General features: G+C 52.1%; 1 protein-coding gene across 1 annotated transcript in view; it reads right to left on the reverse strand.

The window, feature by feature from the left end:
* The window catches only part of KIRREL3 (kirre like nephrin family adhesion molecule 3), a 152,346-nt gene that overhangs the window by 82,251 nt on the left and 42,258 nt on the right, over positions 1 to 27,837 (reverse strand). Inside the window, exons 3-4 of the mRNA XM_060160902.1 lie at positions 9,955 to 10,104; positions 4,995 to 5,144 (exon numbers count right to left, since the gene is read on the reverse strand). Of these exons, the coding sequence (XP_060016885.1) occupies positions 4,995 to 5,144; positions 9,955 to 10,104 (300 nt within the window). The remainder of the gene's footprint in view (positions 1 to 4,994; positions 5,145 to 9,954; positions 10,105 to 27,837) is intronic.

A 27,837-nucleotide genomic window follows, 5' to 3' on the forward strand; every position in this document is an offset into this window, starting at 1 on the left:
AGTGTATATATGTCCATGCCACTCTCTCACTTCGTCCCAGCTTACCCTTCCCCCTCCCCATATCCTCAAGTCCATTCTCCACGTCTGCATCTTTATTCCTGTCTTGCCCCTAGGTTCTTCAGAACCACTTTTTTTTTTTTTTAGATTCCATATATATGTGTTAGCATACGGTATTTGTTTTTCTCTTTCTGACTTACTTCACTCTGTATGACAGACTCTAGGTCCATGCACCTCACTACAAATAACCCAATTTCATTTCTTTTTATGGCTGAGTAATATTCCATTGTATATATGTGCCACATCTTCTTTATCCATTCATCTGTCGATGGACACTAAAGTTGTAAGAAGCTTTATTTCTAATGGGAGCCACAAGACAGCTGAGTTAATATTAGAACAGACCAGGAAGAAGAGGGAAATAGGATAGGAATACTGGGAAAATCCCCCTTTTAATAATTAACCTGACATCCACTATCCTCCCCCCCGCCACTTCCAATCTCTCTTACCCTGCTCTGCTTTCTCATTTTCATAGCACTTGTTACCATCTGATATCCTACACAGCTACACAACGTACTTGCTTAATGTTTATTATGTATCGACTGTCTCTCTCTCTCTGCTAGAACACGAGCTCCACCGGGGCAGGGGTGCTTTTCTCTCTCATTTACTAATGAATCTCGAGTGCCTGGCACATAATACGTGTCGATCAAATCCTTGGTGCTCGTGTCTTCTTGCTCTGGGTCCCCCAAATCCCTGCCTTCCGGGTTTTCAGGAAGTTAGAAGGATCACATCATGCAATATCACCCTTACAGCTCTGGCCCTGGAACCGTTGTGGTATTTTTCAACTCAGAGGTTCCGGCAGGTGGGAGAAGCAGCAGTGTGCATGGGTGTGTAACTTGAAAGTGCATGCCACTTAGTGGCATGTGTGTTAGTTTCATGCTCGCAACAATTCTCGGAGATTGGTATTTTTATTATCCCCATTTTATAGATGAAGAACCAGAAACTCCATCCATTCATTCAATCACTCATTCGTTCATTCACTCATTCCTTAAAAATTCCCAACGTTACTGAGTATCTACCCTGTACTAAGTACTGGTTATAGGGTTGAACCAGAGGCCCAGAAGGAGCTCTGAGGACTTGCCCAAGGTCACACAGTGAGTAAGCGGCAGGCAGGTATTCTGGTTCTCGGCGCCGCCTCTTCCCCTTGCACCACAGCTCTGCACACGTGCTGGGGGTCCCTGGCAGCGTCCCGGCAGAGCTGGCTGGGTGTGCATGGAAGCTGGATGTGGAGGCGGGCTCTGGGGCTAAGGTGTACAGCCAGAATCCCAGTGCTGGGCAGGACTTTGAAAGGTCCTTTCTGTAGCCTCAAAGTGGGATGTTGCCTAAAATACCCTCATCAGTTACTGTCTATGACTCAGGCACCACGTGAATTCGGGTTCCAGTGGGGGATTTTCCGAAAATAGCTGGTAGAGCAAGTTGGGCTCTTTATTGCAGAAGTCGTTGCTTTCTGGGAGCTGCTTGGTTCTTCATGGTAATCGGTCATCTTAGTTATCACCACCTTTATTTTACAGATGAGGACACTGGGACCAGAGAGGCTGAGTAACAAGGTCACACAGCTGGTTAATGGCAGGGTTATGACTGCTGCCTCCAAGCCTGTGGCTCTGCCCCTGACACCATGACTCCAGAGGTGCTCTGTGGGGTGGAAGGGCACCCAGTCCTTGCCTCGCTCAACTTCACAAGATCTGCCCCTTCCCCCTTTTCCTCTCTGTCCCCTGGCTCCTTCCCTCTGTCTCCCTGAGGTAGCAAACGCTCAGCTCACAGTTGCTCCTTGCCTGATTGCATCTGAGAGCTGGGAACACAAGGCTAATTAATGTGTCTGTGACTCTAGACTGGGCTGCCGGGCCCGGGTCCCCATGCCCTCCCTGGAGCATGGCAGACTCTGAGCTGGCCCTCTGACTTCTCTAAGCAGGCTGCCGGCAGTTGCATATTTTAACAGTGCACATCTGTTGGCTATATAATCTCTCGTATTTGCCCTTCTCACTTGGTGCTTTGATGGAAGACCCCTGCGGGTCTCCCTCTGTTCCAGCCAAAGTGTTTGCTTTGCAATTTTGCTGGAATACCATCCGATTCTGCTCTTACAACTTCTGCAGGTTCTAATCAGGGTCTTACTTTATTTAATTAAACATCTATCTCAGGCCAAATACGGACTAAATTAAGAAAGCTCTCTCATTCCTGGAACATAGGGAAAGCAGCGGCCCCCTTGGGGAAATGGCTGGGACATTTTTCCAGGCTGAGATGTCACCGCCAAGCAGATGGGATCTTGGCTGGGAAGCTGGCTGCCCAGGGTAGAAACAGCCTTCTCTCTGCTGGGACAGGAGAAGCCCTGTCTATCCACCACCATGAATAGACCAGGCTCCCTTTCCAGAAGGCTGGGTCAGCTTCTGCCTGTAGGGCCTCCCTCCAGGGCAGTAGGTGGGGCTGTATACCATGGAGAAACTCAGCTAGAGTCCTGCAGGGCCAGGCCAGGGCTGGGACTCACAGGACCACTCGGGGGTAGGGAGTTAGGGTAGCCTTGAGGAGTCAGGGGGGAATGTAGCAGAGCCTGGGGAAGCTTGAGGAGTGGTTTTTGTGGAAACCTTACGAAAGGCTGATGGACAAATGCCAGCTCAGTCTCCCTTTCTGGCCTCAGGAATTCTACCCAGGCCATCCTGCTAGGGTCTCCTGGAAACTCTGCCTCCCCCCTCTTCAACTGATCTCCAGACTTGTAAAACATTTCCTACCCCAAACCGCCAGAAGCCAGTGCCAGGTCAGGCCTCTGGAGAGGGAGACTGGGGAGTGAATGCCTTCTAGATGTGACCCAAGACAAAATTAAGTCTGTTCGGATCAGAACCAGAGGCCCTGCTCTCAGAAGCCTGGCTCTTAACCAGCCAGACAAAGGCAATCCCAGGGCATTTAGGGATGTGGAGACCGGGCAGAGAGCACCCTTTGCTTCTCTGAGCCTCAGACCCTCATTTGGGGCAACAATCCCCATCCCACAGGCTGGCATCGGAACAGGCGAGGTAACATAAGTGGTTTGGAGTTGGAAAATCTGGGGTCTATTTTGAGGGCTAATTAAGCTGTGTGACCTCCCATGAGAGCCTTTGCCTCTCTGAGCCTCAACTTCCTTATCTGTAAAACATTTGGGATAATGTGGACTTTGTCACCTAACTGAGATAGTAGAGAGGAAAGGAGGCTGTGACAGGCTGGGTATGACCAGGTTGAAGCTCTGATATCAGGATGTGAACTTAAGAACCAGAGAAGTCTCCATCTGTTTTCCGTCCTGCGTGAAGTCAGGAGTGGGCACTGCTCAGGTTCCTCTCATTTTAGCATCTCTGGGACCCTCTAGAAGGGGTACAAGGGAAGGGGTGAAGATCCTACAATTCCACTTAGCAACTCTATATGGCCTTTTGCATTCCTTAAAGATCAGAAAATATATTAGGCACTAAATCCTCCTCTCTCCTCCCTCAATCCCCACAGCGATTACAGACCGGGTCCCATTTTAGCCACATCTCAGGAGACATGAAGGTGGCAGCCTCTCCCTCTAACACAGGAGGCCCACCTCCTGGTCAATCCCAACTTGCTGACCCTCCAGAGCAGGTTTATTTTTCTCATTCCTTCCATCGCAGGTGGGGGAAAACTGAGAGGTGGGAGGGGGCTTCTGAGGTTGGCCCCCAGTTCCTCCTTCCCGTCTCAAGAAGCCAAGCTCTGAGCTGGGTAAGGGGTCCTCCAGGGTCAGTCTGCTGCTGTGCTTGAGACAGTCTACCCCGTGTGCTGGCCGTGTAGATCTGAAGATAACCTGACACCCTCGTAAATATTTCATCTCTGAGCAGCTGGCGGCAAGGAGGCAGCACCCCAGCTGCCGACCCTGTTGTCAAACTTCACAACAGCTGCAGGAGGCAGGGGTGGGAGGGACTTCCCTCTTCTGGCTGCCTGTGTGCCATCCCCCATGCGTGTCCTTTTCTTCTCTGAGCCTCAGACCCTCCCCTGTGGGCCACAGTCCCCGTCCCGCAGGCCGGCGTCGGAACAGGCGCAGTAACAGAAGTGGAGGTGCTGAGAGGTCTGCTGTGCAGCGCTATGCAAACGTGAGCTATTGTTACTTATGTGCCGGCGTGGTTCCCAGAGGGCCTGCCTCCTGGCTAACATCTGGCCGGAGGACGCAGTTGACAGGGGCTGAACTCTAAACTGGGACGACGCAGCTGGAGAGGTGGATGAGCCCGTCCCCTGGTCTCAGACAGGTGTGCCCAAGTCAAGGAGCGGGGACCTCTTCAGGAGGATGTCCCAGGGGTGCTGGGCTCCTGGGAAGCCAAGATGGAGAACGACCAAGGGGTAAAGGTGTGATTTAGCATAAGAACCTGAAATGACTTTTCCTGGGGATGACGTAGGCAGCCCGGGCCTCCACGGGAGAGCCGGGATTCCCAGGGAGCAGCAAAGGTGGGGAGGAGCAGGGTCGGGGTGGTCCCTGTGGACGCTAAAATCATGGAGAGAACTGAGCTCCATGCTGAGTCTGACAGGGAAGGGTTTTAGATGGGGCTTTGTCAGCACCAGGGGAGGGCAATTCAGAAAGAAGGGACTCGAGGATGTGTCCCCTTCTTCTCTGGATCTCTGTCACCGAGCACAGGACCTCACATGGATCACGGGTGGAGAACGTGCTTCCTGATTCAATAAGTAAGCACCCAGGAGTCCTTTTTAACTCCCTAAGTGGCAGTCAAACACGCTGGGGTTGGGCAAAGTCAGAGGTCAGCTGGTGCTGGCCTTCTGATGTCCGGGGCAGGAACTTTCATTTTCCCCCTTTGGGTGGGGAGGGACTGACACAGTGGGGCAGCAGTGGTCAGAGCCCTGTGGGACGATGCCGGGAAGCTTTGTCCAGTGGGGAGGCCCCTCCAGTCTGGCCCCTGGCTTCTGGAGCTGAGCCCAGGGTGCCTCCCATAGCATCCTCAGCCCAGCGTACGGACGGTTCTTACCTAGGACGGTGAGGCGTGCGGGGCGGGACCGGATGGCGGCCTGGATGGCCTGGCACTCGTACACAGCATCGTCTTGCAGCTCTGCCCGCAGGATCTTCAGGTGATGTTCCCCTGACAGGTGGTTCCCTACCACCAGGTACTGTGGGTAACCTGTGGAGACGGCAGGCATATCAGCATATCAGGAGGGCTGGGGCGGGGGTGGAGAGCCGGGCATGACAGACAGGCACAGCGGGGGATGGCGGGGACACCCGAGCCGGGGCTGGTCCTAGGGCCTGGCAGAGCAGGAGGTGACTGCACAGGGCCCTGACCTCAGTATAAGGAACACAAAAGAGAGTTTCCCCAGGGGGCTGGGGCAGCGTGTGTGTGTGTGTGTGTGTGTGTGTGTGTGTGTGTATACAAGGGTACTGTAGGTTTTAAGTTTAGGAATGTTGGGGAAGCTATTATTGAGTGGGAAGGAGACAGTAGAGATAGGGGTGCTAAATGTGGACAGACACAGCGGGCTGTCACCCTGGAAAGCAGGGGGCTGGGCACTGTGGTTTGCAAAGCAGACATGCATCCTAATAAGGAGACACACAGAGAGACAGAGACCCAGGCTGAGATGTACAAACCAAGAAGACAGAGTCAGAAGAAGAGAGAAGAAGGAAAAAAAAACTTGGAAAGGATCAGGAGTCACTTTGGGGAAAACTTTAGTTTCAGGATGGACAGGAAGTAGAAACCGAGGCCCACCCACCAGTTCCCAGGAACCTCTGGTCACTTGGAACTGTAAGTGGCTCTTTTCTGGTCATTCCTACTACGACCCCCTGAACCCCAGGGCCTGATTAAACACTTAGGAGGCACTCGGGATACTTAAAAGTTCGGGGCCTCTTACACCATGGGCAATGAATAACAGAGAAATAAAAGCTTGAGAATGATACATCATTAAGCGGCTTTCCTGATGCTCTGCGGGTTGAATGTAAACGCCAACGTGAGTCGTGGCTGCCGGGACGGGCAGAGCCTCTCTCTGCTGGGTCTTGGACCCTCGACCCCCTTAGTTTCTCCCAGCAGGACCTGTTTTCCATCAGTCCTCTTCCCAGAGCTCTGCTTTCCCCCAACCAGTGCCTTACAGGGTCCTTTTTCCCCTCAGAGGCCCATCCAGCCTCCAGCAGCCCCAAACTGCTCCTCTTTCTGAAGGGCTTTCGCTAGGGCAGAGCGAGTTCTCAGAAACGTGCCATAGGAGGAGGGAATTGGGCACATTCGGCATTTTTTTTTTTTTTTTTTTTTTTTTTTTTTTTGCGTTACACGGGCCTCTCACTGTTGTGGCCTCTCCTGTTGCGGAGCCCAGGCTCCGGACGCGCAGGCTCAGCGGCCATGGCTCACGGGCCCAGCCGCTCCACGGCACGTGGGATCTTCCCGGACCGGGGCACGAACCCGTGTCCCCTGCATTGGCAGGCGGACTCTCAACCACTGCACCACCAGGGAAGCCCACATTTGGCCTTATAAAGAGAAGACTAGTGCTTACGAGACAGAAGCAGAGACAGAGAGACGTGCCATAGCTCTCTTCAAATATTTCCAAGTCTCTTAGTGGGGGTTAGATGTGTTCATGTAGCTCCCAAGGACGGCATTAGGACCAAGGGTCAGAATGAACGTGGGGAAATACTTTAGAATATTGTTAACAATTTACTGGTGTCCAACAAAGATCTGGGCTGTCAGAGGTGGTAGTGAGGTCCCCATCACTGGCTGTATTCAAGCATACATGGGATGATTGCCTATCAGGAATACTGCAGAGGAGATTTCTACCCTGGATGAAGTGTTGGTGCTCTTAGGCCCCTTTTACCCCCCCATAACCTAAGGGTCTTCCAGAGGTGGGGCAGGGCTCCCTGGGGGTGGGCTGTTAAGCAGCACCCATTTCTGGTCAGTGGAGGTAGCTGTGATCCTCCACCAGACTCCCCAGTATGCTTTTGGGGTGCATCCTGTGCGGTTGAGCCTTTCAGGTTCACGTTTTCACGACTAGCATTGTCCCCATCACGCCATCAAGTGGTCTTGCCCTCCACAGCTGTTCAGGCCTGGCTGGAGATGCTACAAGGCTGTCAGCTGTACCCGCAAGAGCCCGGCCACCCCCATGCCTGCCCTGCCTGCCCTCTGCTGGGCTTTGGGAAGGAGCCCGGGTAAGTTAAGTTGGCTCTCCCTGGGGCCGGATGAGGGGCTGGAAGTGGGTCCTAGTCCAGCTCTCACCCTGCTGCGGCTGTCCTCAACGTAGCTGGCTCACTGCCCCAGGCCCTCCAGCCCAGCCTCTGGATCCCACTGTCCTGTGATTAGCCCCTGGTCTCCTGCAGGCATCTTGGCCGGAGCTTGTGTTTTTGTTGACTTGCAAGCCGTCAACAGCAGGCTTCCGCTCTCATAAGCTGCTGAAAACATCAGTGATGGGTTTGTTTGTATTTGCATAATTAGGCAGCGAGCCGTGATGCTATCCCAAAGACTGGCAGTATCTTCGCAAAGCACAGGCCCAGAAGCACAGATTCTGAGGAAGTTCTAGCTCCTTCCACAGCATCAATACTCTCTTGCTACTCCCAGGGGAGGCAAAGTTATTGGAAGTCTGGGTTCTACAGACAAATTGCCTGGGTTCCAATGTCAGCTCTATCACTGCCTAGCTCTGTTGTCTTGGGTAAGTTACTTTAATTCCTTTGCCTTTCCATTTCCTTGTCAGTAAAGTGGGGACAATGCTAGTATCTCACAGAGTTATGGTGAAGATCAGATAGGATAATCTATGTAAAGTACCTGGCATTCAGTAAGTAGTCTATAAATGCTAGTTTAAAGGAACATAACAATGACGTAGGGTAGCCAGAGAGGTCCCTGTTTTGAGGAGGGTATAAGGGCTTTTGGGGTTAGGAGCCAGGGTCCCATGCATTGGGATTGGGTATTTGTTTGAATCAATTTCTTTCTCAGCTGTGATTTTATTTACCTGCCAAATAAAGGGGAAAAGCCTTCTTTTTCTACCCGTGGATGATTGTAGATTTATGAGATAATGTCTGAGAAATATTTGAGCTTCTTAGAAGAAAAATGTTCCATCAGTATGAGGGAGTGTATTTGTAAATCACTTCCTTCGACTGTTTTTTCCAGCTTTGGTGACCAGAAAGGTAGTAAGGCCTTCAGTTAAGGCATCATTTCTGGTAGACTGGATGGGGCTACACATTTAGAATAGAAGCGGGCAGAGCTGTAGCAGGCTGAAACCCCATAACATGGGCCCCAGTTCCCCCACAGTGTTAGGTGCTCGGCAAATACTTCCTGAACTGAACTGAGATCTATTACACCCACTTTCTTATCAGGCAAGCAAACAGTGTTTATTGAGTATACATTTGTCATTATTGTCATGATGCTATTTTGGGACAAGTGATCAAATACAGAGAAAACACGTTACCAAGAGTTTGAGTTTATTGGCTCTGCAAGGAGAGGGCTGACCTTCTTTCTATCAATGGAGTCAAGTTGGAGAGGAAACGGATCCCAGTTCATCAGATCCCATTGCCTTCCAGCACTTAGAAGGACCCAATGCTGGATCCCAGAAAGCCATTCATGGAAGTGGATGCCAGAGGGTCAATTATCCATGCAGTGATGACCCTTCTATGAACCATCCATGGTGACCTGGGGCTTCCTCTTCACCGACCCAACAAGCCCCCAGTCCCTGATGGAAGCTGAAAACCACTGACCGGGAACCCAGAGAGCTTCCTTAACCAGCAGCAGTGCTGGGCCAGCTCAGAGCCTCGTGGGGCGTGAAGGACTCGGTTTGGGAAGATCGTATTATTCCCCCAGTTCCTCTGCGGTAAGGGGGTTCAGAGTCCCTGAAATTGGCTGGTTCCCACAATACTTAAATTTTATGGCAGCACAGTATATTTTGGAGATGTGATTGTGTATTTTATCCAAGCTCAGCTGGGCTGCAGCACTCAAACCCTGTGATACTATTGACCATTGCTATAATGTTTCAATACACATTTTTGGCAAGACATAACTCACATTTTAAAATATTAACTTCCCAACCATCATGTTCCTGAGTGCACTTCGATTTTTATTTTCCTGCAGCTGAACACCATGAGAGAGGCCAAGCTACTTCTCAGTTGAACACATATTCTTCTCTCCTTCTCCACCCCCAGACACTCCCCAACCACAGGGATACCCACATTCCTCGTTCTGCATTTTACAGTTTATGCTAAGCTAGCAAACAGCCACATGCCTACCCTCCTCAGGGGAGAATAATAATGGCTGATGGGTGAGTGACCAGGAGGATGATTTCATTCTTTTTCCTCCCAGAGGAGAGGATGGATTGGAAAAACGTCTGTGTGGGCTTAAGCGTTGACATTTACAATAGTTAACAGGTGATGGGGCGTGGGCACCAACCAGGCAGCACAGACGTCAGCCATCAACAACCATGGGAGCCCACCAGCGCATCTTCGCTGAATACCAGCCTGGGTGGTGGGCTGAACGAGGCTTGGAATTTATTTTAAACACTGGTTTTCTTTTCTCCCCATCACATGATGACCCCTAAACCCAACCAGGTTTCTTCGCGTTTTCAATCTACTTGGCTCCCTTTAATGGTTGGAAGGAGGGAAGAACACTTAACTTGTGACTTAAGTGGGGAACACATGTTGGACCAAGGAAAAGGAACACTTTACATCTGGAAAACTGACTTTATGTGAATCATGTTTGACTTTGGAATGGACCCTCCAGGGCAACACTGTGTTAAGCTTAGGACTGACCGCCCGAATTGAGGGTTTACTCATAATTCATCCCCAGGAGTCAGAGGGGCCCTCAAAGTCCCATGCATCCTGGACCCAGGGCCTGCCTTGCCTGCCTCTGCCCGTGGGATCTGCAATGAAAGCTGAGATTTAATCCCCAAATGCCTCTGAAGATGGGGTTCCCTAGGAGGGGGTGGGTGTGTGGGTAGGGCAGGGGCGGGTTCTAGGCCTTCCTGGGGAGGTCTGGGGATACTCACTTGAGAGGTCCCTGCCCACGCCCAGAGCCAAGCCGTCTTTGATCCACAGAACGAAGCCATCGTATTCAGGGATGGCGCACAGCAGTGTCACCGGCTGCCCCGATACCACAGCCTGATCCTGGGGCTGCTGGCTGAAGGAGTACACTTGACCTAGGAAGGAAACGAATGCAACGGTCAGTTACTTGCCGGAAGGGCTTCCCCTCGAGCTATGGAAGCAGAGCCCAGGCTGCCCTGGGGGACAAGGACCCCCAGAGCACCTCCCTACCTGCCTGGGGCCCAGCTGCGGCTTCTTCACTGCCCCCAGCTCCATCCCCTGCTTGCAGGAGCTGGCCCCGGCTGCAGGCTCCCTGCCCATCAACCCCAGCGCACTCACGCTGTGGTCCAGCCATCCTCCAGCCCCCAAAATGGGCCATGTGCTACTGCTCCTCTTTCCCCTTAACGCCACTTCCTGGTGCCTACTTCCACAAGGGGGCAGAGGCAGGAGAGAGACCCCCAGTTGGAAGCACTCTGGGGGGGCGGGGTGTGCTTCAAGAGGGCAACAGGCGTAGGGCGTGGTGTGCTTTGGTTAAACCTGAGAATCCAAGAAATATCAATAATATCATAGTTTTAGTGGCTCCCAGGATGGGCCTAGGGCCAAATTTGGCGGGATGAGGGGTGGTGTAGTGTGAGGGATGGTGGGGTTGAGTGAGCAGGTGATCGTCTCCTGTCTCTTTCTTTTCTGCAGCAGACCCTGCGCCAGCCTCTCTGTCATTGGGAGCAAATCATCAGTGTGAACCCACACCTGCCCATACACACCTCCCTGAACCATCTAAGGTAGGCAGTTCATATTTTATTAAACAGAGACACCCGCATTGGGTACAATATGCCAGGCATTGTTCCAAGATTTACAAATATTAGCCTGTTAATATTTTCATCCTCATAACAACCTATGAGGCAGGTACTATTTTTATCCCCATTTTTCAGATGAGGAAATGAGGCCCAAGGAGGTAAAACATTAGTAACAGGAGCTGCGCCTGTTAGTGACTCACCACGTGCCCTGTGGGCCTTCTCTGTGGCCGTCACATCCCCGCAGCACTTGTGTGGAGCCTTATTAACCCCTTTTCACAGGCACTCGGCACACTGAGCCTTAGAGGTTAACTAAATTGTCCAGGGAGCATCTAGTGGCAGGACCAGGGCAGTGAATCCAAGACTCTCTGGCTCTAAGGACCATGTTCTCATCTACTGCATGCAGATCCCTATGTCTCATCCTGGAGGGATTGCTGAAGAAGGGGGGTGATGTGACCCACGTTCCCTGGGAGGTCACAGCTGAATGGACAACAGGACATGGGACATTGACATCCACTGAGCTCCCGGCCCACAGTACCATCTGTGCTTCCCATGCTGTCCCTCCTGTACCCATGTCATTACACTTCAGAGCAGGACTATTCCCATTTTATAGGAAAGACACCCAGACCAGAGAGGGAAAGTAACCTGCCCAGGGTCACACAGCTAATGAGTGGGGTTTGACCTGGGGCTCATGACGTCTAAGCCTGTATTCTTTCCTACCGCCTGCTCTGCAGATGCAGATACACAGGATCTGGTGGGCAGGCTGCCCCTCCACCTGGAGAGAGTCAGAGGTGGCCACAGAGGTCCTGGACACCGGCTGCTGTCCAACTTGGGGACACAGAGCCCCCGGCTTCGACCACGGTTAGGGCCAAGCTCTCAGCAGCAGATGGCCCTAAGAAGGGAGCCATTGGCGTGTGGCTCCAAAGGGCACCGGGGATGGCAGTGGAGGAGAGACAGAGGTCCACACTGGAGAGTTTGTGGCAGGCGGGAAGGTAGCTGAGTTTTCAACCTGATGAGATCTTGGCTGGGTCTCTGAGGGATCTCATTAAAAATCAAATCGGCCCTGAATTGTGAGAGTAACACTTTTTATTCTGATTTGAGCTTTATAAATTAGATTTCATAGGACATTATCATCAGCTATGTGTGGTGGGGTGGGATTTTTTTTTTTTCTTCCTTTCTGTCTCTTCAAGTTCCCTGTTGTAATTAGACTGTTTCTGGCACCAAAACAAGAGAGAGAAGGAGGGAAGAGATGAGAGGAGAAAGGGAGGGAGAGACCAGAGAAGGAGCGAGAGAGGGAGGGGAGTGAGGAGAGCAGGAGAGCTGGAGTGGAGAGGAAGAGAGAGATGGAGACAAGGCAGAGGGAGAACAGGAGGAGAAAGAGGGGCGGGAGACGCTGGGATGCAGAGAGGATGAGTGAGCGGGAGACCGGTCCTCTCCCAGCCTCCTTCTCCAGGCTCTAATGATGATTTCACAGCGCATTCTTCTGTCTCAGCATCTTCCTTGCAAGGACAGTGTCAAGACAGCAGCAGTAGCTGCGGAAGATTGTGTGATCGGAGAGAAGCATCGGGTTGTCAGCTGAGAGCCGGGGGCTGGGATAAGCTGGCTCTCAGCAGTGGAGCCTGAGCCCCCAGAATGCCCCTGAATAGGGAGGCCTGCGGTGGGAACTGGCCTGGTCTCCCCGCCACCCCACCCCAGTCCCGCTTCCTCTTGGTGTTGGTGAGGGTGCCCGGAGAGCTGGAGTGCAGGAAGCATCCCCAGGCCAAGGTGCGGGCTGGGGCGAGGGTGAGGAGCCCAAGGGTGACGGGTGTGGCAGTGCCCCAGGGAGAAGAGGGGCTGTCACCATGGAAACCGGGCTCTGGAGGGGCCGGGAGGAGAGGTTGTCAGAAGCAGGCGTGCAGGTGGACACTAAGCGGTCACTATTTCACCCTGGAGGCTGCCTCAGAGCCAGGAGTTGGGGTGGGGGCCGATGGAAGGGAGCCTGGGGGGCAGGGAGGTGGGAGCCGGCCTCGAGGGGACTAGTCTCCCGACCCGCCTAGCAGGCTTCAGAGAGACTTCTCGGCTTTCACACTGTGTTCGTTTGCATCCCCTCGGCTTTTCTATGGAAAGAATGTTTCTGGAGGGATACAGGCTCACTGGATAGTCTCATAAAGCTGCCCCAGAGGACATGGTTGGCGAATTATGTGGGGGGCGGGCGTAGTGAGTGCACCTGGCGGCATGCGGAATCTTAGCTCCCCGACAGGGATTGATCCTGTACCCCCGGCAGTGGAAGCATGGAGTCCTAACCACTGGACCGCCAGGGAAGTCCCCAGCATACTTTTAACTTCTGTGCGTTAAATACGAGCCCCTAAACACTTTTCTCTTTCGAGTCAATGAGATGCTTTTCTCAAGCAGGACCTAAGTCAGGTGTCACTTCTAGAGGAGATGAAGGCTGCAGTGCAAGAGGATGGAGAGGAGGTGGAGGGATGGCCCAGTGGGACAGGCCCTGAGGCCTCCTCTTTGGGCTCAGGAGCCCTTGGGGATGCGGCGTGCAACCACGGGGGCAGGCTCTTGTCCAGAGAATCTCCTCACCGGTTCCCTCACTTCCTGCTTTCCAGTCTAGAGAGGTGAAAGGCAAATGATCCTTTTCTATAACCTCCTGGGCAGTATCTTGCGTAGATTCTCTCCAAACCTGTCCTGCTGCCGGCTGCTCCTTGCCCGCTGCTTTCTGCTCAGCGCCTCTCTCTGACTTCTCTAGACTGTTCTCCAAAGCGCCCCACCCCCTACTCCCTGCCTCGGCTCCTTCAGCCCACCAGGCTCTCCGAAGGGGCCGCCCCTGACCACCCAGCCCCTCGCCTCAGTCTTTTTCTGGGGACCCGCAGCACACCTTGGCATGGCGTCACCATCGGGCTCGGGGAGGTCCCCACCGTCTTCCGGGAAAACATTTAAAACGCTGAAGACCCCGTGAGGCTCTATGAGCTCACACACCCCTGGCCTCCGATCCGAGGTCCCCCCGCAATTCCCAGTTACTTCCTGGGGAGGGAAGAGGCACTTTGCTGGCTGAGGTTATAAGGGCCAGATTACCCTGAGCGATGCCTTTCCAGCCGCGCTCCAGGGGCCTGGCTGCCATGGTGTATGCACGCGTGTGTGTGTGTGTGTGTGTGTGTGTGTGTGTGTGTGTGGCTGAATGAATTGACTTGTAGACCTCACCCCTTCTCCAGCCAGACCTTTTCTGCTTCTGTTCCTTGTCAACCACTTAAAATTTTGCTTGAACAAACTCTTCTTATTCTTTCAGAATCTTTGAAGGCCTCTGGTTTAGAATTCTGCGGGGGGCCGTGGTGGAACTTTTTCTGGGACTACAATGTAGGCTGAGAAGGCCAAGGCCTCCCTCTGCTGTCAGGGTCACTGTAGAGACCCCTGGAAGGGACTGTGGTCTGGACAACCTTTAAGGCTTTATGGTTCCAGGAGCTCGTGGTGCTGCGGCCTGACTCTGGCTGTGCCTGTGTGTGCGTGTGTGTCTGTGTGTGTGTGTGTGTGTGTGTGTGTGTGTGTGTGTGGAACAGGCAGAAAGAGGGCCCAGCGAGCCACACCCAAGGTGGCCGGGGTCCTCCCTGCCAGGCTCAGAGGGACCATGGCGCTCACCCATCCCTTCCTCCGATAATTGTCAACCCCAGGTCTTCTGCGGACACATTCTGGTACTGCAGTGTCCTAAGTCTGTTGCCACACCCACAGGTATATGAGTCTGTGCCTCTCCCCAGTCACTGATCTGGTGGTCAGGTGGTCCCATGCTGGTATGAGAGGCAGCTCTCTGTGGGGTCTGCATGCACTAGTGCGGAGAGCAAGGGGTGTGGGGTTAGTTAGTGTAACAGGAGAGACCGCCTCGGGGCAAACTCTGCACTGAAGCCTGATGCGGGGAGCAGGGGTGCTGATGTCCCCATATCCCCTGCACCCCCCTCGGGAGATGGTGTGGAGTGTGCTCACCCTCTTCCTCCCGTCTCTCTGGGTACTTTGGCCAGGCCTTTGCTCCAGTAGCAGGTGGAGGGGAGGCGACCACTGCCCTTAGCGTTAATCCCAGCCAGACCTGGACAGGAATGTCAGGGCCACCTGGTAAGCTCGCCTGGCTTCTGTGGAGCCCAGTGCACAGCCGCCCTCACTTGCTCCTTCAGCGGGGAGGGAAGGGCAAGGAGGGAGAGGCTGAGAGATGCCCCGAGGATGCCCTGGGGTCCAGGAACAGGTGGAGTGAGGACTCCTCTGATGCCCTGGGGGGCGTCACTGCCACCCCTGTTCCTGAATGCGGGGGCAACCCGGCTGAAGTCCTGCTTGCTGCAACTCCCAGGACATTCAACGAAACTTACTGAGAGTCTGTGCACGGCTGCACTTGACCCAAGTTGCTAGACCGTGAGGGAGAAGGTGATGGGTCTCCTAAAGGGGTCACGTAAAGTTCTTTGGGCTTTAAGAAAGGCCTGCTGCAAGCGTAGAGGTGGGGAGAAGAAACAGAGAGGCTTCCCGGAGGAGGAATCAGGGTACAGGGATGTGATGGAAGAAAGATGTCCTTCTGTGGCAGGGAAACTACAAGCAAAGGTGTGAGTGACGGGTAGCCTCAGGGACCCACTTTGAGTGCCTAACGGGTCACCTGCCAGGGTCTGGGTCCTGGACAGTGGAAAAAACACAGAACCAGGCGGGCCTGGGAAGGAACTCCAGCCCTGTCACTAGCAGTATGATGTGGGGCACATTCCTCACCCACTCTAAGCCTTGGTTTCCCCATTTATAAAATGGGGGTGACACACCTACTTTGCAAAGCTGCCGTGAGGCTGAGGGGCCACGTGTGTAAATGATCTGGGCACACACAAGGTGTTTCATAAAGGTTTGTTCTAATTTTCATGACTATTCGTGAGTCTTTCCTGAGCCCAGGACTATTAAAACCGGAGCCACGAGGGGTCCCAGGGATGGGAGAGGAGGCTTTGCAAATCTGAAGTTGGACTGATTAGAATCTGCTTCTTCCCATGAGTCATGCAGGTGAGAGAGGTGAGCATCCGAGCCTCCTGCAGCCCTGCCTTTACTGGTTTCAGCCTCCCAGAGCTACCTGGTCAACCATGCAGAAAAGGCGCAAATGTCACCGTCTGTTCTGCTATTAGTGACCAATTGGGGAAGGCTTAAGAATACTTGTACCGGGGATTATTTGTTGCCAGGTTTTTCCCAGCCCAGAGCACGCAAATTGCCTCTTATGAGATTAAGGGAAGCTGCACAGGGTCCAAGAAGCGAACAGATGGGTGGAAGGGAGGGGAGGCGGGAGCCAGCCCAGCGCTCAGCTGACACCAGCAGTGCCCGGCAGGTGGGAAAGGACCAGGGCAGGTGACTCAGACCGTGCCTGGAGGCCCAAGTCTTGACTTCTGCTGCTATCCTGTGGCTCAGCACAGGGCCAGCTCTTAATGCAGGACAATGAGTTTTGGGGAATTTCTGGAATGCCCTGTTGTGACCTACTCAGGGGAGCGGAATTGGGGGTTATGGGGTTATGTCCTAGCTCCCTGACTAATAATAAGACTGATCATTACGGGGTGTAATGGTACCGGGGATGTGCCGTTGGCCACATACATAGGGGCAGGTCCCACCCCATCGATCTCCAAGACCCCTGGCCAGGTGTGGGGATGCAGAGGAGGGACTGATGTATTTTGCACGACAAGGAGCTTAGTGTCTGGAGGCGACAACTACGTGCACAGGGAACTAAAATAAAAGGTGCCACAAGTGAGGTATAAAGTCCTAAGAATATCACAAACCGGAAACAGACTCACAGATACAGAGAACAAACTATTGGTTACCAGTAGGGAGAGCAAAGGGGGGAGGGGCAAGAGAGGGGTAGGGGATTAAGAGGTGCGAACTACTGTGGATAAGGTAAGTAAGCTGCAAGGATGTACTCTACAACACAGAGGATAGAGTCAACATTCTTTAGTAATTATAAATGGAGTATAACCTTTAAAAATTGTGACTCACTAGGGCTTCCCTGGCAGCGCAGTGGTTAAGAATCTGCCTGCCAAGGCAGGGGACACGGGTTCGAGCCCTGGTCCAGGAAGATCCCACATGCCTCGGAGCACCTAAGCCCCATGCGTCACAACTACTGAGCCTGCGCTCTAGGGCCTGCGAGCCACACTACTGAGCCCATGTGCTACAACTCCTGAGACCTGCACGCCTAGAGTCCATGCTTCACAATAAGAGAAGCCACTGCAATAAGCCCACGCAACGGAATGAAGAGTAGCCCCCACTCGCCGCAACTAGAGAGAGCCTGTGCACAGCAACGAAGACCCAGTGCAGCCAAAAATAAATAAATAAATAAACTAATAATAATAAAAAAATTGTGAATCACTATGTGTTCCCCTGAAACTTATATAATAATAATAAAAAAAGAAAGTCCCAAGGAAGAAAGATTTTTCCTTCTGGGAGAATGGGGAAAGGAGTTGCCGAAGGGCTGGCTTTGGAAATGGCCTGGAAGGGTAAGCAAGATGAGGGCAAGGAGGAAACGTTCCCTGGGATGGGGACGGTGTAAGGAAAGCGAGGAGGTCAGAACGCGTTCAGGGAACAAAAGCACGGCCGTCACACGGTCCAGGCGTGATCTCTGGCTGTGCTGTTACAGCTGTGAAAATTTCTTAGTTACTCTGAACCTCACTTTCCCCATAGGATGGAAATCACGCTTGCTGGGTTGTCTGTGAGAATGAACAGGACGCTTTGAGGAAAGCGCACAGGGTCCTGCATGCCCTCTCACTGCGAGCCTGGTGTGATGGGCGCGTGGCCTCTGTGCATGTAGGATGTGTATCGAGAGAACGTGGTAGGTCCAGCTGCGTAGGCCCTGGGATGCACAGTAAGAAGTTTGCACTAATGAGAAATCATTACTCTTTTTTTTTTTTTTTGGCGGTACGCGGGCCTCTCACTGTTGTGGCCTCTCCCATTGCGGAGCACAGGCTCCGGACACGCGGGCTCAGCGGCCATGGCTCACGGGCCCAGCCGCTCCGCGGCATGTGGGATCCTCCCGGACCGGGGCACGAACCCGTGTCCTCTGCATCGGCAGGCGGACTCTCAACCACTGCGCCACCAGGGAAGCCCCCATTCCTGGTTTTGACCCACGGGCTCAGGTCTGAGTTTGAGAATGATCACAGTGGCCACAGTGAGGAGGGTGGATGAGGAGGGATAAACTGAAGGCAGGAAGACTGAGGAGGAGGGTTTTGTTCCTAAGGGCTCAGGCTGAAGCGGAAATGGATTTAGGAACCGACGGAGGTAGAGTTGATAGCACTTGTTGTGGGACGAGGAGGATAGAGGGCTGAAGGCCCCCCTCTCCCTGGCCTGCAGAACGGGGTGAATGGGTGACTGCTGGAACCACTGCTGTCTCAGGGGAAGAAGCAGGTTTGGGGGAGGGCAGTGAGCTCAGTTGTAAATATGTTTGTGGCGAGGGGCCCGGAATCACTCAGGAGAAGAGAGAAGATGCCCTGGTTGGAGTTGGATCCTTGCGTCTGGCGGAAGGAGGTGGGATTCACTCACACTTACTGAGCATCACTATGGCTCAGGCAGTGGGAGAAGTGTTTTCGCTACGTGTCCTCTCATTGGGTGTTGACCTGAGAACTCATCTGCAAATCTGGAAAGTTACAGGTGTTGATGTGACTAAGAGGGACACGGTTGCTCCAGGCTGGGAGTATAGGGGGCAACTGCCTCGGGTGGCACGTCTAACTCCTGTCAAGGTCTGCACAGGCTTAGAGCCCTGTTGGGATGGAAAGAGGTCAATCTCCTTCCTTTGGACCAGGATTGGAAATACAGAGAAGCCAGAAGAATAGGCAGGGGTGGAAGACAAGCCTTCTCTCCGTTGTCTGTTTCTCCTGGACCTCTGCTGGGAGAGAGGCTGGGACACACTTTCAACCCCAGCATTGCCATTTGCAGCTGTTGGTAGCCTTGACTCTGAAACACAGGTGAGGGGAAGCTTGCCAATATCATGAACGTTCCAAAAATTGTGCTGAATTTTTATTGGGGCTTACACGGGAGAGAGTGACTACTCTTCCCAGGGCTGGATGAGGGGCAGAAGTACTGTGGGCACGTTCTCCCACCTCGTTCCTTGCCTGAGCTGGGGCAGCCGGGCAAGGCTGTGATTCTCCCAACCTCACACGGCTCTCCCTAGGACACGCAGTCTGCCAAGGTTATCCTGGACAGCGTGGGGCTCTAATGAAAAACAACGGGGCTGGCCGAGGCAGGGTGACTCCAAAGGCACTATAAATCCTTCGCCTCCTGAGTTTCAGCCTGTAGCCCCAGCCCGAGCCTGCCCTGAGTTCACTAGTGGCTGGGAGAGGTGGCCCCCATCCATTTAGCCAAGTTCTGGATGCCAAGAAGACACCGATAAGGGCTGCTGGAAACACTGGCACGTCGGTGCCTGTGAAGCGCCCACCCATCCCTGCCTGCGGTCATCCTGGAGTCTGACCGAGATGGGAAGGGCAGAGCGGCGTGGGCTTAGGTGGTGGCGATGGGGGAGGGTATGGGAGACACTCGGGCAGCCTCTGAAGGCTAGGACACTGGAGGACATCCCAGGCCTCCTGCTGGCTGGCCAGGGGCCCAGGCTAAGCCCGCTTATTTCTCTGAGTCTCGGGCTCTTGTGTCTTTGGGATTGGAATATGTGCTCACTGAACCATTGTTGGGTTCAGGGAGTAGCATGAAATAAAGAAAGTGGGGCTGAAGAGCAGTGATGGTCATTAGCCCGAGAGGTAGCTGTGGGCATCAGTTACAGGCAGCCAGAGCTCCTGTGGTGCCCTCTTAGAGCACAGCAGCTTGGGAGCCACCGGCTTCGGCTGGAGGCGGGGCCATGGATCCTGCCCTAGGAAGTCCAGCGAGTCCTGTTCCCTATTATAAGAGATGCTGTCGGGACATAGGAAGCTGTGAGCACCCAGGCCCAGAAGGTACCAGTTTGGTGCTGCATCTGCCACCTCTTAGCTGTGTGCTCTTGGGCCTGACCCTTCCCATCTCTGAGACTCAACTCCCATCTGTAAATGCAGGGTTTAGACTAGAAGTCAATCCCTTAGGTTCCCCCTTTCAGCCCTAATGTTCTGTGTTCTGATTTATCCAAAGTCTTATTTTGTGTGTGTGGGTGGGTGGGTGCTAAGGCCCAAAAGAATAAAACTGAGGTACAAGGAAGTAAAAGCAAATCTCCTAAGACCATTTGGTCTATTTGGGGAATATCTATGTCCTAAATCACTTTTTAAAATTTATTTTTATTTTTATTTATTTTTGGCTGTGTTGGGTCTTTGTTGCTGCACGCTGGCTTCCTCTAGTTGCAGCGAGCGGGGGCCACTCTTCATTGCATTGCATGGGCTTCTCATTGCGGTGGTTTCTCTTGTTGCGGAGCATGGGCTCTAGGTGCACGGGCTCAGCGGGTGTAGCTCATGGCCTCTAGAGCGCAGGCTCAGTAGTTGTGGCACACGGGCTTAGCTGCTCCGTGGCATGTGGGATCTTCCCGGACCAGGGCTCGAACCCATGTCCCCTGCACTGGCAGGCGGATTCTTAATCACTGCACCACCAGGGAGGCCCCTAAATCGTTCTTTAAAAAACAAACATCTTAAAAAAATCATTTGTATGCTGGTATAGGCCTTGCCAGTTGTGGGTTGTTCTAAAACTTCTGTATGCATGAGAATCACCTGGGGAACTTGCTAAAAATACAGTTTCCTGGGCATCAAGCCAGAAATTTCAAGATGGTGGGTCCGAGCTGGGCCAAGGAATCTGGATTTTCACAGCTTCCCGGGTGGTTTTTGGTCCACATCTGAGAAGCACTGTTGTGGGCAAACAGCCCAGGCTCAGAGGGACTGCATCACTTCCCATCTTGGCTCTGTCCCTGTGTGGCCTTGGTCAAGCTGCTGTCTGTCTCTGAGCATCCCGTGGTTTTCTCAGCTGCACAGTGAAAATCCTGGATGAGGTCAGTAGCTCCCACACTTTTCTTAGTGCACATACCCTTTTGTTGATGGAATCTTGTGTGGAACCTCAGTGTATAACGTGGTTGGAGACAGAACTGGGGTGGAGATGGAAGGACAGAGTCTGGCCCCTTGGGCCCCTGCAGTGGACCCCAAGGTCCCTCTGTTAAATGCTCCCGGAATCAGAAGGACCTGGGCAGTTTTGCTGGTCTCCAGGTGTTCCAGGAAAGGTAACATTGCTGTGTCCCACTGACAGGTGCAAAGCTGGCCTGGGGATCCAGGGGACACTGTGGCTGAGGCAGCCTGGCCTTGAAGCACGGGTTACTTCTGGGTCACTCACTAAACACTGCATTAGCGACAACAACTCAGACCTGGTGTTTATGGAAGAATCTTCTTGTGACTGCTGAAGACCTTCCTGATTGGAAGCAGATCATCTCAGTGCAATGTCCTGAATTTGTGCCCTCTTAGAGCCCAAATACAATCCACTCTTCTTGTTTTTTTAAATTGAAGTATAGTTGATTTACAATGTTGTGTTAATTTCTGCTGTACAGCAAAGTGACTCAGTTACACACATATATACATTCTTTTTTATATTCTTTTCCATTATGGTTTATCCCAGGACAGTGTATATAGTTCCCTGTGCTGTACAGTGGGACCTTCTTGTCCATCCATTCTATACGTAATAGTTTGCATCTACTAACCCCCAAATCCCAGTCCATCCCTCCCCCAATCCCCCTGCCACCCACCTCGCCCTTGGCAACCACAAGTCTATTCTCTATATCTATGAGTCAGTTGCTGCTTTGTAGATAGGTTCGTTTGTGTCATATTTTAGATTCCACAATAAGTGATATCATATTGTATTTGCCTTTATCTTTCTGACTTCCTTCACTTAGTATGATAATCTCTAGTTGCATCCATGTTGCTGCAAATGGCATTATTTTGTTCCTTTTTTATGGCTGACTAGTATTCCATTGTGCATATATACCATGTCTTCTTTATACATTCTTCTGTGGATGGACATTTAGGTTGTTTCCATGTCTTGACTATTGTGAATAGTGCTGCTGTGAACATAGGGGTGCATGTATCTTTTTGCATTATAGTTTTGTCCAGATATGTGCCCAGGAGTGGGATTGCTGGATCATATGGTAATTCTATTTTTAATTTTCTGAGGAACCTCCGTATTGTTCTCCACAGTGGCTGTACCAACTTACATCCCCACCAACGGTGTAGGAGGGTTCCCTTTTCTCCACGTCCTCTCCAGCCTTTGATATCTGTAGACTTTTTAAGGATGGCCATTCTGACTGATGTGAGTTTGTACCTCATTGTAGATTTGACAATCCACTCTTCATGATCTTTGTTAATGGAGAGGAGCAAAGGTGTGAATAATCCAAAATGATGGACCTTTCAAAATAATGAATAATCCTAAGTGACATTTATTTTCAACGCTGGAATGCATTTTGGTATTCATGTTTGAATATGGATGTGTTTGATGTCCTGGGAATTTTTTTTTTTTTGCAGTACGCGGGCCTCTCACTGTTGTGGCCTCTCCCGTTGCGGAGCACAGGCTCCGGACGCGCAGGCTCAGCAGCCATGGCTCACAGGCCCAGCCGCTCCGCGGGATCTTCCCGGACCGGGGCACGAACCCGTGTCCCCTGCATTGGCAGGCGGACTCTCAACCACTGCGCCACCAGGGAAGCCCCAGGGAATTTTTAATACTTATGAAAAGCCACAAAAACCCAGCGATGAAGCTCCCTCTGGCCTCCTGCTCAGCTGGGTGGAAAACATCACCCCTGGTACTCGTCCACTCACCCTCCCCAGCTTGCTGTCTTTATGGCTCACACTTTCTTCAGGAGGGGATGGAGATCTTAGCTGATTTTGCCTTTAAAGGACTTTCATTCCCTTTGGGCTGCATGCAAATAAGAAAAAAATAAGAAGCTGTGAAATGTTAACAGAGGACTTCATTAAGCATCTTCGTGAGAGCATGTGCCAGGAATGGGGATATTTGCCAAAGATACCTGAGAGCTGACTATATATGTGTCTAATTAAAAAGGCGATTCTTCTCACAGCCCTGGGATTCTGGGTCTTGTCTTCTGGCTGCTCTAGGATATTAACCACAACTAACTCTTGTACATGCTTTATACATCACAAAGCTCTTCACTTACGTTATTTTACTTAACCTACTCCCCTGACACCCTGTCAAAAAGATTCTATCATCAGTCCTGATGTAGACACTTGAATGTCGAGGTTCAAAGTGATGGCAAGCCAAGGTCCTAATGCAAGTGTATGCCCCATGCCAGCCCTCTTCTGTGTCACACGGCCTCTCCTGTCACCGCCTAACAGTGGCCCTGGGAAGGGCTCAGATTATCTGCTTCAACCCTGAGAATGCAGCAGCAAAGGAAACAAAATAAAACTAACTTGCAGTTACTGCCCTGTCTTTGTTTTGATTGTTTGAAGCAGAGATGTTGGTAAAGGAGAGATTTTGCGCTGGAAGCACCTTGAGAGGAAGGCGAGGGAGTGTGCAGGCTGCTGGGGGTGCCAGATGGGCTGAGGGCTTGTCTTCCTTTCCAGGAGGCTGAGGCTGGGTCACTGAGCCCAGGCGTTGCAGAAGGATGGGGTGGGATGGGCTACTCCTTGGAAGCAGTAGCCTCAATTGCAGGCAAGCTATTTTCACATCAGTAATCCCGAGGGGTTGAGAGAATCAATCCCACTTTACGGATTAGGAAACGGAAGCTCAGAGAGGTTAAGAAACCCATCCAAGGTCACCATGTGCGCTGGAGGCTGGTGTCTGAACCATCTGACTCCAGTTATGGGCCTTTTGTTTACTAGACAGTCCCCGGTAAGCCCTGAGAGTGTTTGAGCTGTGTGGTTTCCTCTTCAGAAAGCAGAGGCTGGCTACTGTGTCCTCCAGCTGCCCCCAGCTGTGCTCCCAAAACACACAGGAAGCTGAAGGGACATCTGCTTCTCGCTGCTGGTCACAGGCCCTGTCGCACCTGCAGACCACGTCAGCCAAGAAACCTCTGATCCTCCCGGGGAGCCCCTGGGCCTGAGATCAGCTCCGTAAACGACAGTTTAGGGCAAAAATCATTCACACCCAGACAGAGGCACGGGCCACCCTGCTGCATCCTTGTTCAGAAGCCCTTTGCATAGGCCGACCCCCTGAAATAGCTTTCTCAGCGCAATCCAGGGCCGTGTGAGGAATGACTTCCATTCCCTACAGGGCTGGAGCTTCGGGCCTTTGAAACAGCCGCTGTGATGTAGAGCGTCTTCTCTGTTGCAAAGGTGACCCAAGGAGGACCAGGTGGTGCCCAGCCTTCTACTGGGCACGGGATTGGGGGCAGCGAATGGGAGTCTTCCTGGGAGAAGGCTCTCCCAGGACGTCTCTGTTTCCAACCTGAAGTGCCCCTGGAGGGGCCGACTCCTCTGATAGGAGAGTTACTCATGGCTTCACTGGAGAGAACAGAGCAGCTTTCAAGCCTCCTCCCTGAAATGTAACAATATCCGGTACCACTTGATGTCTTGGGGAGAGAATTCCTGTCCGTAATTAGTTCCTGTATATCACCGTTAGTACTCTACTCAGGATTTACTGGGCAAATACCGTTTAACTGCACAATAACGACAGGTCCTTGCTGCTTATTGGCTAATTTACTAAGCCTGGAGAATATGGGGCAGGAGGGACTCTGAATAGGAGGTATCGTAACCCCTTGAATCAAACTTTATGAGTTTGGGTTTGGCAGGGAGGTGGCAGCTGGTAGCCAGCTCTCGTTGCTTTGTTTCTCAGAGTTGGCGGCAGACTGCTTCCTTCCCCTTTCTTTATAGCAGGAGAGGTCTGGGACTGGGCCCTGCGGCTGCCCGGGGCTGCCCGGGGCTCTGGAGGGCCTTTTGGTAGAGAGAGTCTTTGGCTGAACACATAGGAACTCGGCGGGAAGCCAGCAGCAGGAACCAGGCCTGGTGTCCTGGGGGCTCCATCCAGTCCTTCCATTTATTCCCTGCACTGGGCCTCTTTCTGTATCTGGGCCAGTGGGTGCGGGGTAGAGGGAACTGTCCTTGGCTGGCAGAATCCAGCTAATCTGAAACCCTCTCTTCTCTCGCAAGTGCTGTGCTGGTCAGGAAGCAGCCGTTCCTGGACACTTCCCAGCCTCCATCTGCTTGAGCAAAGTCTGTCTTTGTTCGGCAGTGCACTGTCTAAACTCCTCTAACCTATTTAGACCGCGGAGAGGGGAAGAGACACAATAATGAAAAACGCAACGTGCAACACTGCCTTACGCAATCTAATAAATTACTCGGTACCTGGCTGCCAGCTCAAACTAAGCCCAGTATTGCCTGCAGTAATTATTTGGATCACGTCCAGTTTATCTGCTTCATATTTGTGCTTCTGTGCTCAGTGGTAACTTATAAATGTCATTGTGGTGTTTATTCGTTATAATGAAACTTAATGACGTTGGAAGCCAGAAGCAGAGGTAGTGGAGCGGCAGGTTTAAAACAATCTCTTCATCTCTGGAGGAGGGCTGAGCTGAGATAACACGGAAGTTATGCCCTATAGGGAAGAGATTTGCAGGGATGGTGGTGTCCTCATGCTGTGGGGTGGATGGAGAGAGCCAGGAGCCTCCTCCAGAGGCATCCGTCAGGAGGCGGGGAAGACTTGGCTGGGTTTATCCCTGGCACTGCCCCATCTGTCCTTGCTTCATCTTCTGAGGGCATTTAAGGGGGAGGTGTTCAATTTTTACACCACTCGATGGCTGGTCCAGATAAGAGATACAGGCTGCCCAGGGTCTTGGGAGGCAAAGGTCTTGATGGATGGGGACGGAAATTAGAACCTCAGGGTGACCACCGTATGGGAGACAGACCTTTTAAAAGAGACTTGGAAAAAGGGAGTAGGGGTTGGAAAACAAAGGGAGGGTATCCTGGAGGGCCAAGAGGGGATGGCGAGGCAGGTAGGGGGAGCACAAGGCATGAATGGAATAGGGAATTGCTGGCGGGTGGAGGCTGAGTACCTACCAGTTCTGCAGAAGTCCAGACAAAGATGGGCCGTCGGTGTAGAATGAAGGGTTTGGGCTTCATACCACCCCGGACTCTGCCATTTACTAGCTGTATGGCTTTGGGCAAGTTATTTATCTTTCCCGGGTTTTCTTTCCTCATGTAGAAAGTGGGAGTAGTAACAGATACCTCTCAGGATCGTGGTGATGATTAAACCAGATGATGTGTATAAAGTGATGAACGCAGTGTTTAGACAGTGGCAGTGGTTGGCACATGGTGCCAACAGTGTTTGTGACAGTGGCAGTGGTTGGCACATGGTAGGTGTTCAATGGCTGTGGCCGAGTGAATCCATGAATAATAACACTTCCCACCTGAGCGCATTGCAAAGCCGTCTTCCAAACAATCGAGCTTGGATTGAGACCTTGCAGCTGTGCAGGGCTGATCTTATCACCCCATTTTACAGTGTGGAAGTGGAGGCCCAGGCTGGTGACAGTCACTTGCCCAAGGCTACCCACCTGGAATGGGGAGTGGGCGCTGGCTCTCCTGCTTCCCCGGACAGGAGTCCCCCGGCCAGTCCGAGCTGGACGGCTCCCCAGCTGTGCTGAGGGCTGTGCTCTTCCCTCCTGACTGGGTGCCCTGCTCCCCAGAGCCACTCATGAGCCTGGACCTGTGCTGACTTCCCACCTGCACCTGGAGGCGGAGGCAAGCGGGGCTCTTTCTGTCCATCTCATCTTAATACTACATTTAGTGCCCACTCATGAAATATTCATTCTCTCCCCTCAGTGACATGCTCATACAAGGCTCCTAACATCACAAATATGGATGAAAATTATTAGTCATTGTTATGTCTCCCACTAGCCGATCCCCTCCCCCAACACGTCTCCTGCTTTGGTCTGAGCACAAGTGGGACTGAATTGAGGGTATTGACCTGGGACACTAATAATAATGCCTTGCATTTTATGGTGCTTTATGCCTTCTCAAAGCACCCGTACAACCATTGTGCGTATTTTATCCTTGCAACAAATTCACGGAGGAAAGAGGGCTAGCGTCGTGAGTACACCCATTTTGCAGATGAGAAAACATAGGTCAAGAGAGATCAAGGTCAAGGTCACATGCCTAGTCAGGAGCAGAACTTATTACTTAAAAAACATTATTAATGATTATTATTACTATTATTTTGGACTCCGAATGAAATGTTCTCTGGGAAACTCAGTGTGTTTGTTTTATGTGAATAAACAGTAGTACCATTTCCTTTATAGTCTGTAAAGAGTTTTCATCCCTATGATTTTACTGGTCCTCATGAGGCAGCTTCATTTATTCTTACTTGACAAAGCTCAGTGGCAGAGCTGGCCTTAAACCATTATGTCCCAAAGTGGATTCCAAGAAATCCTAGTCCTAAAACGTGCTCTAGGGAAAGCGTTTTGTGGTCAAGTAAGTTTGGGAAACTCTGAGAACCGTATCCTCCTTTTGGGGGTTCACCAGGCCCTTTGGCATAGTAAAGGCTCTGAGAGGTTCAGCAGGAGAGACTTCTTTAATCAGAGTTAACCCAGCCTCTGCCCACCTTACTTAACTATGCAGACTCTATTTCACAGAAAAACTATTAACCTGCTACAGAAATGCTGCTCCAGGGAAATGCGTGTACGTGATCCCTCCTCGCCATATTTCCTGAGGCAGTGGAGTTTGGAGCAGGGCTGGGAGGGCGACAGGCAGCAGACATGCTCGCGGGGCCGTTAGAGCTGAAGCCCTCCCCTCAGGCTGCCTCTTCTCTTTCTTGTACCCGCAGGGCTGTGAGTTCCAGATAATTCACTCAATATTAGGTACAGTCAGTCCTGCTTACATCTGGGGCGGGATCAGAGGGGCTGTCTGACTGGTTGAGTGTGGGTCCATGGACAGTGCAATGCGGGGAGATACGGGAGTGGGCAGTCCATGGCCAAGGGGAGAAATCTACACGGATGCACAACAGGCTCTGGTCACGTCTGCCTTTGACAGTGACGGAGGGAATTACCCCATCCCCATCTCCCCAAATACACAAAGCTCCCCGAAGCAGAGTAGGCGTAAGAAGACCAGGGTTTGAATCTTAGCTCCATGCCTTTGGTAGATGACTTAATCTCTCTGAGCCTCACTTGCTTTGTCCTCAAAATGGAGCTAACACCACCCACTTTGTGATGTCATGAGGATTGAA

Source organism: Lagenorhynchus albirostris, chromosome 9 (genome assembly GCF_949774975.1).
Source record: "Lagenorhynchus albirostris chromosome 9, mLagAlb1.1, whole genome shotgun sequence".
Lineage (NCBI taxonomy): Eukaryota > Metazoa > Chordata > Mammalia > Artiodactyla > Delphinidae > Lagenorhynchus > Lagenorhynchus albirostris.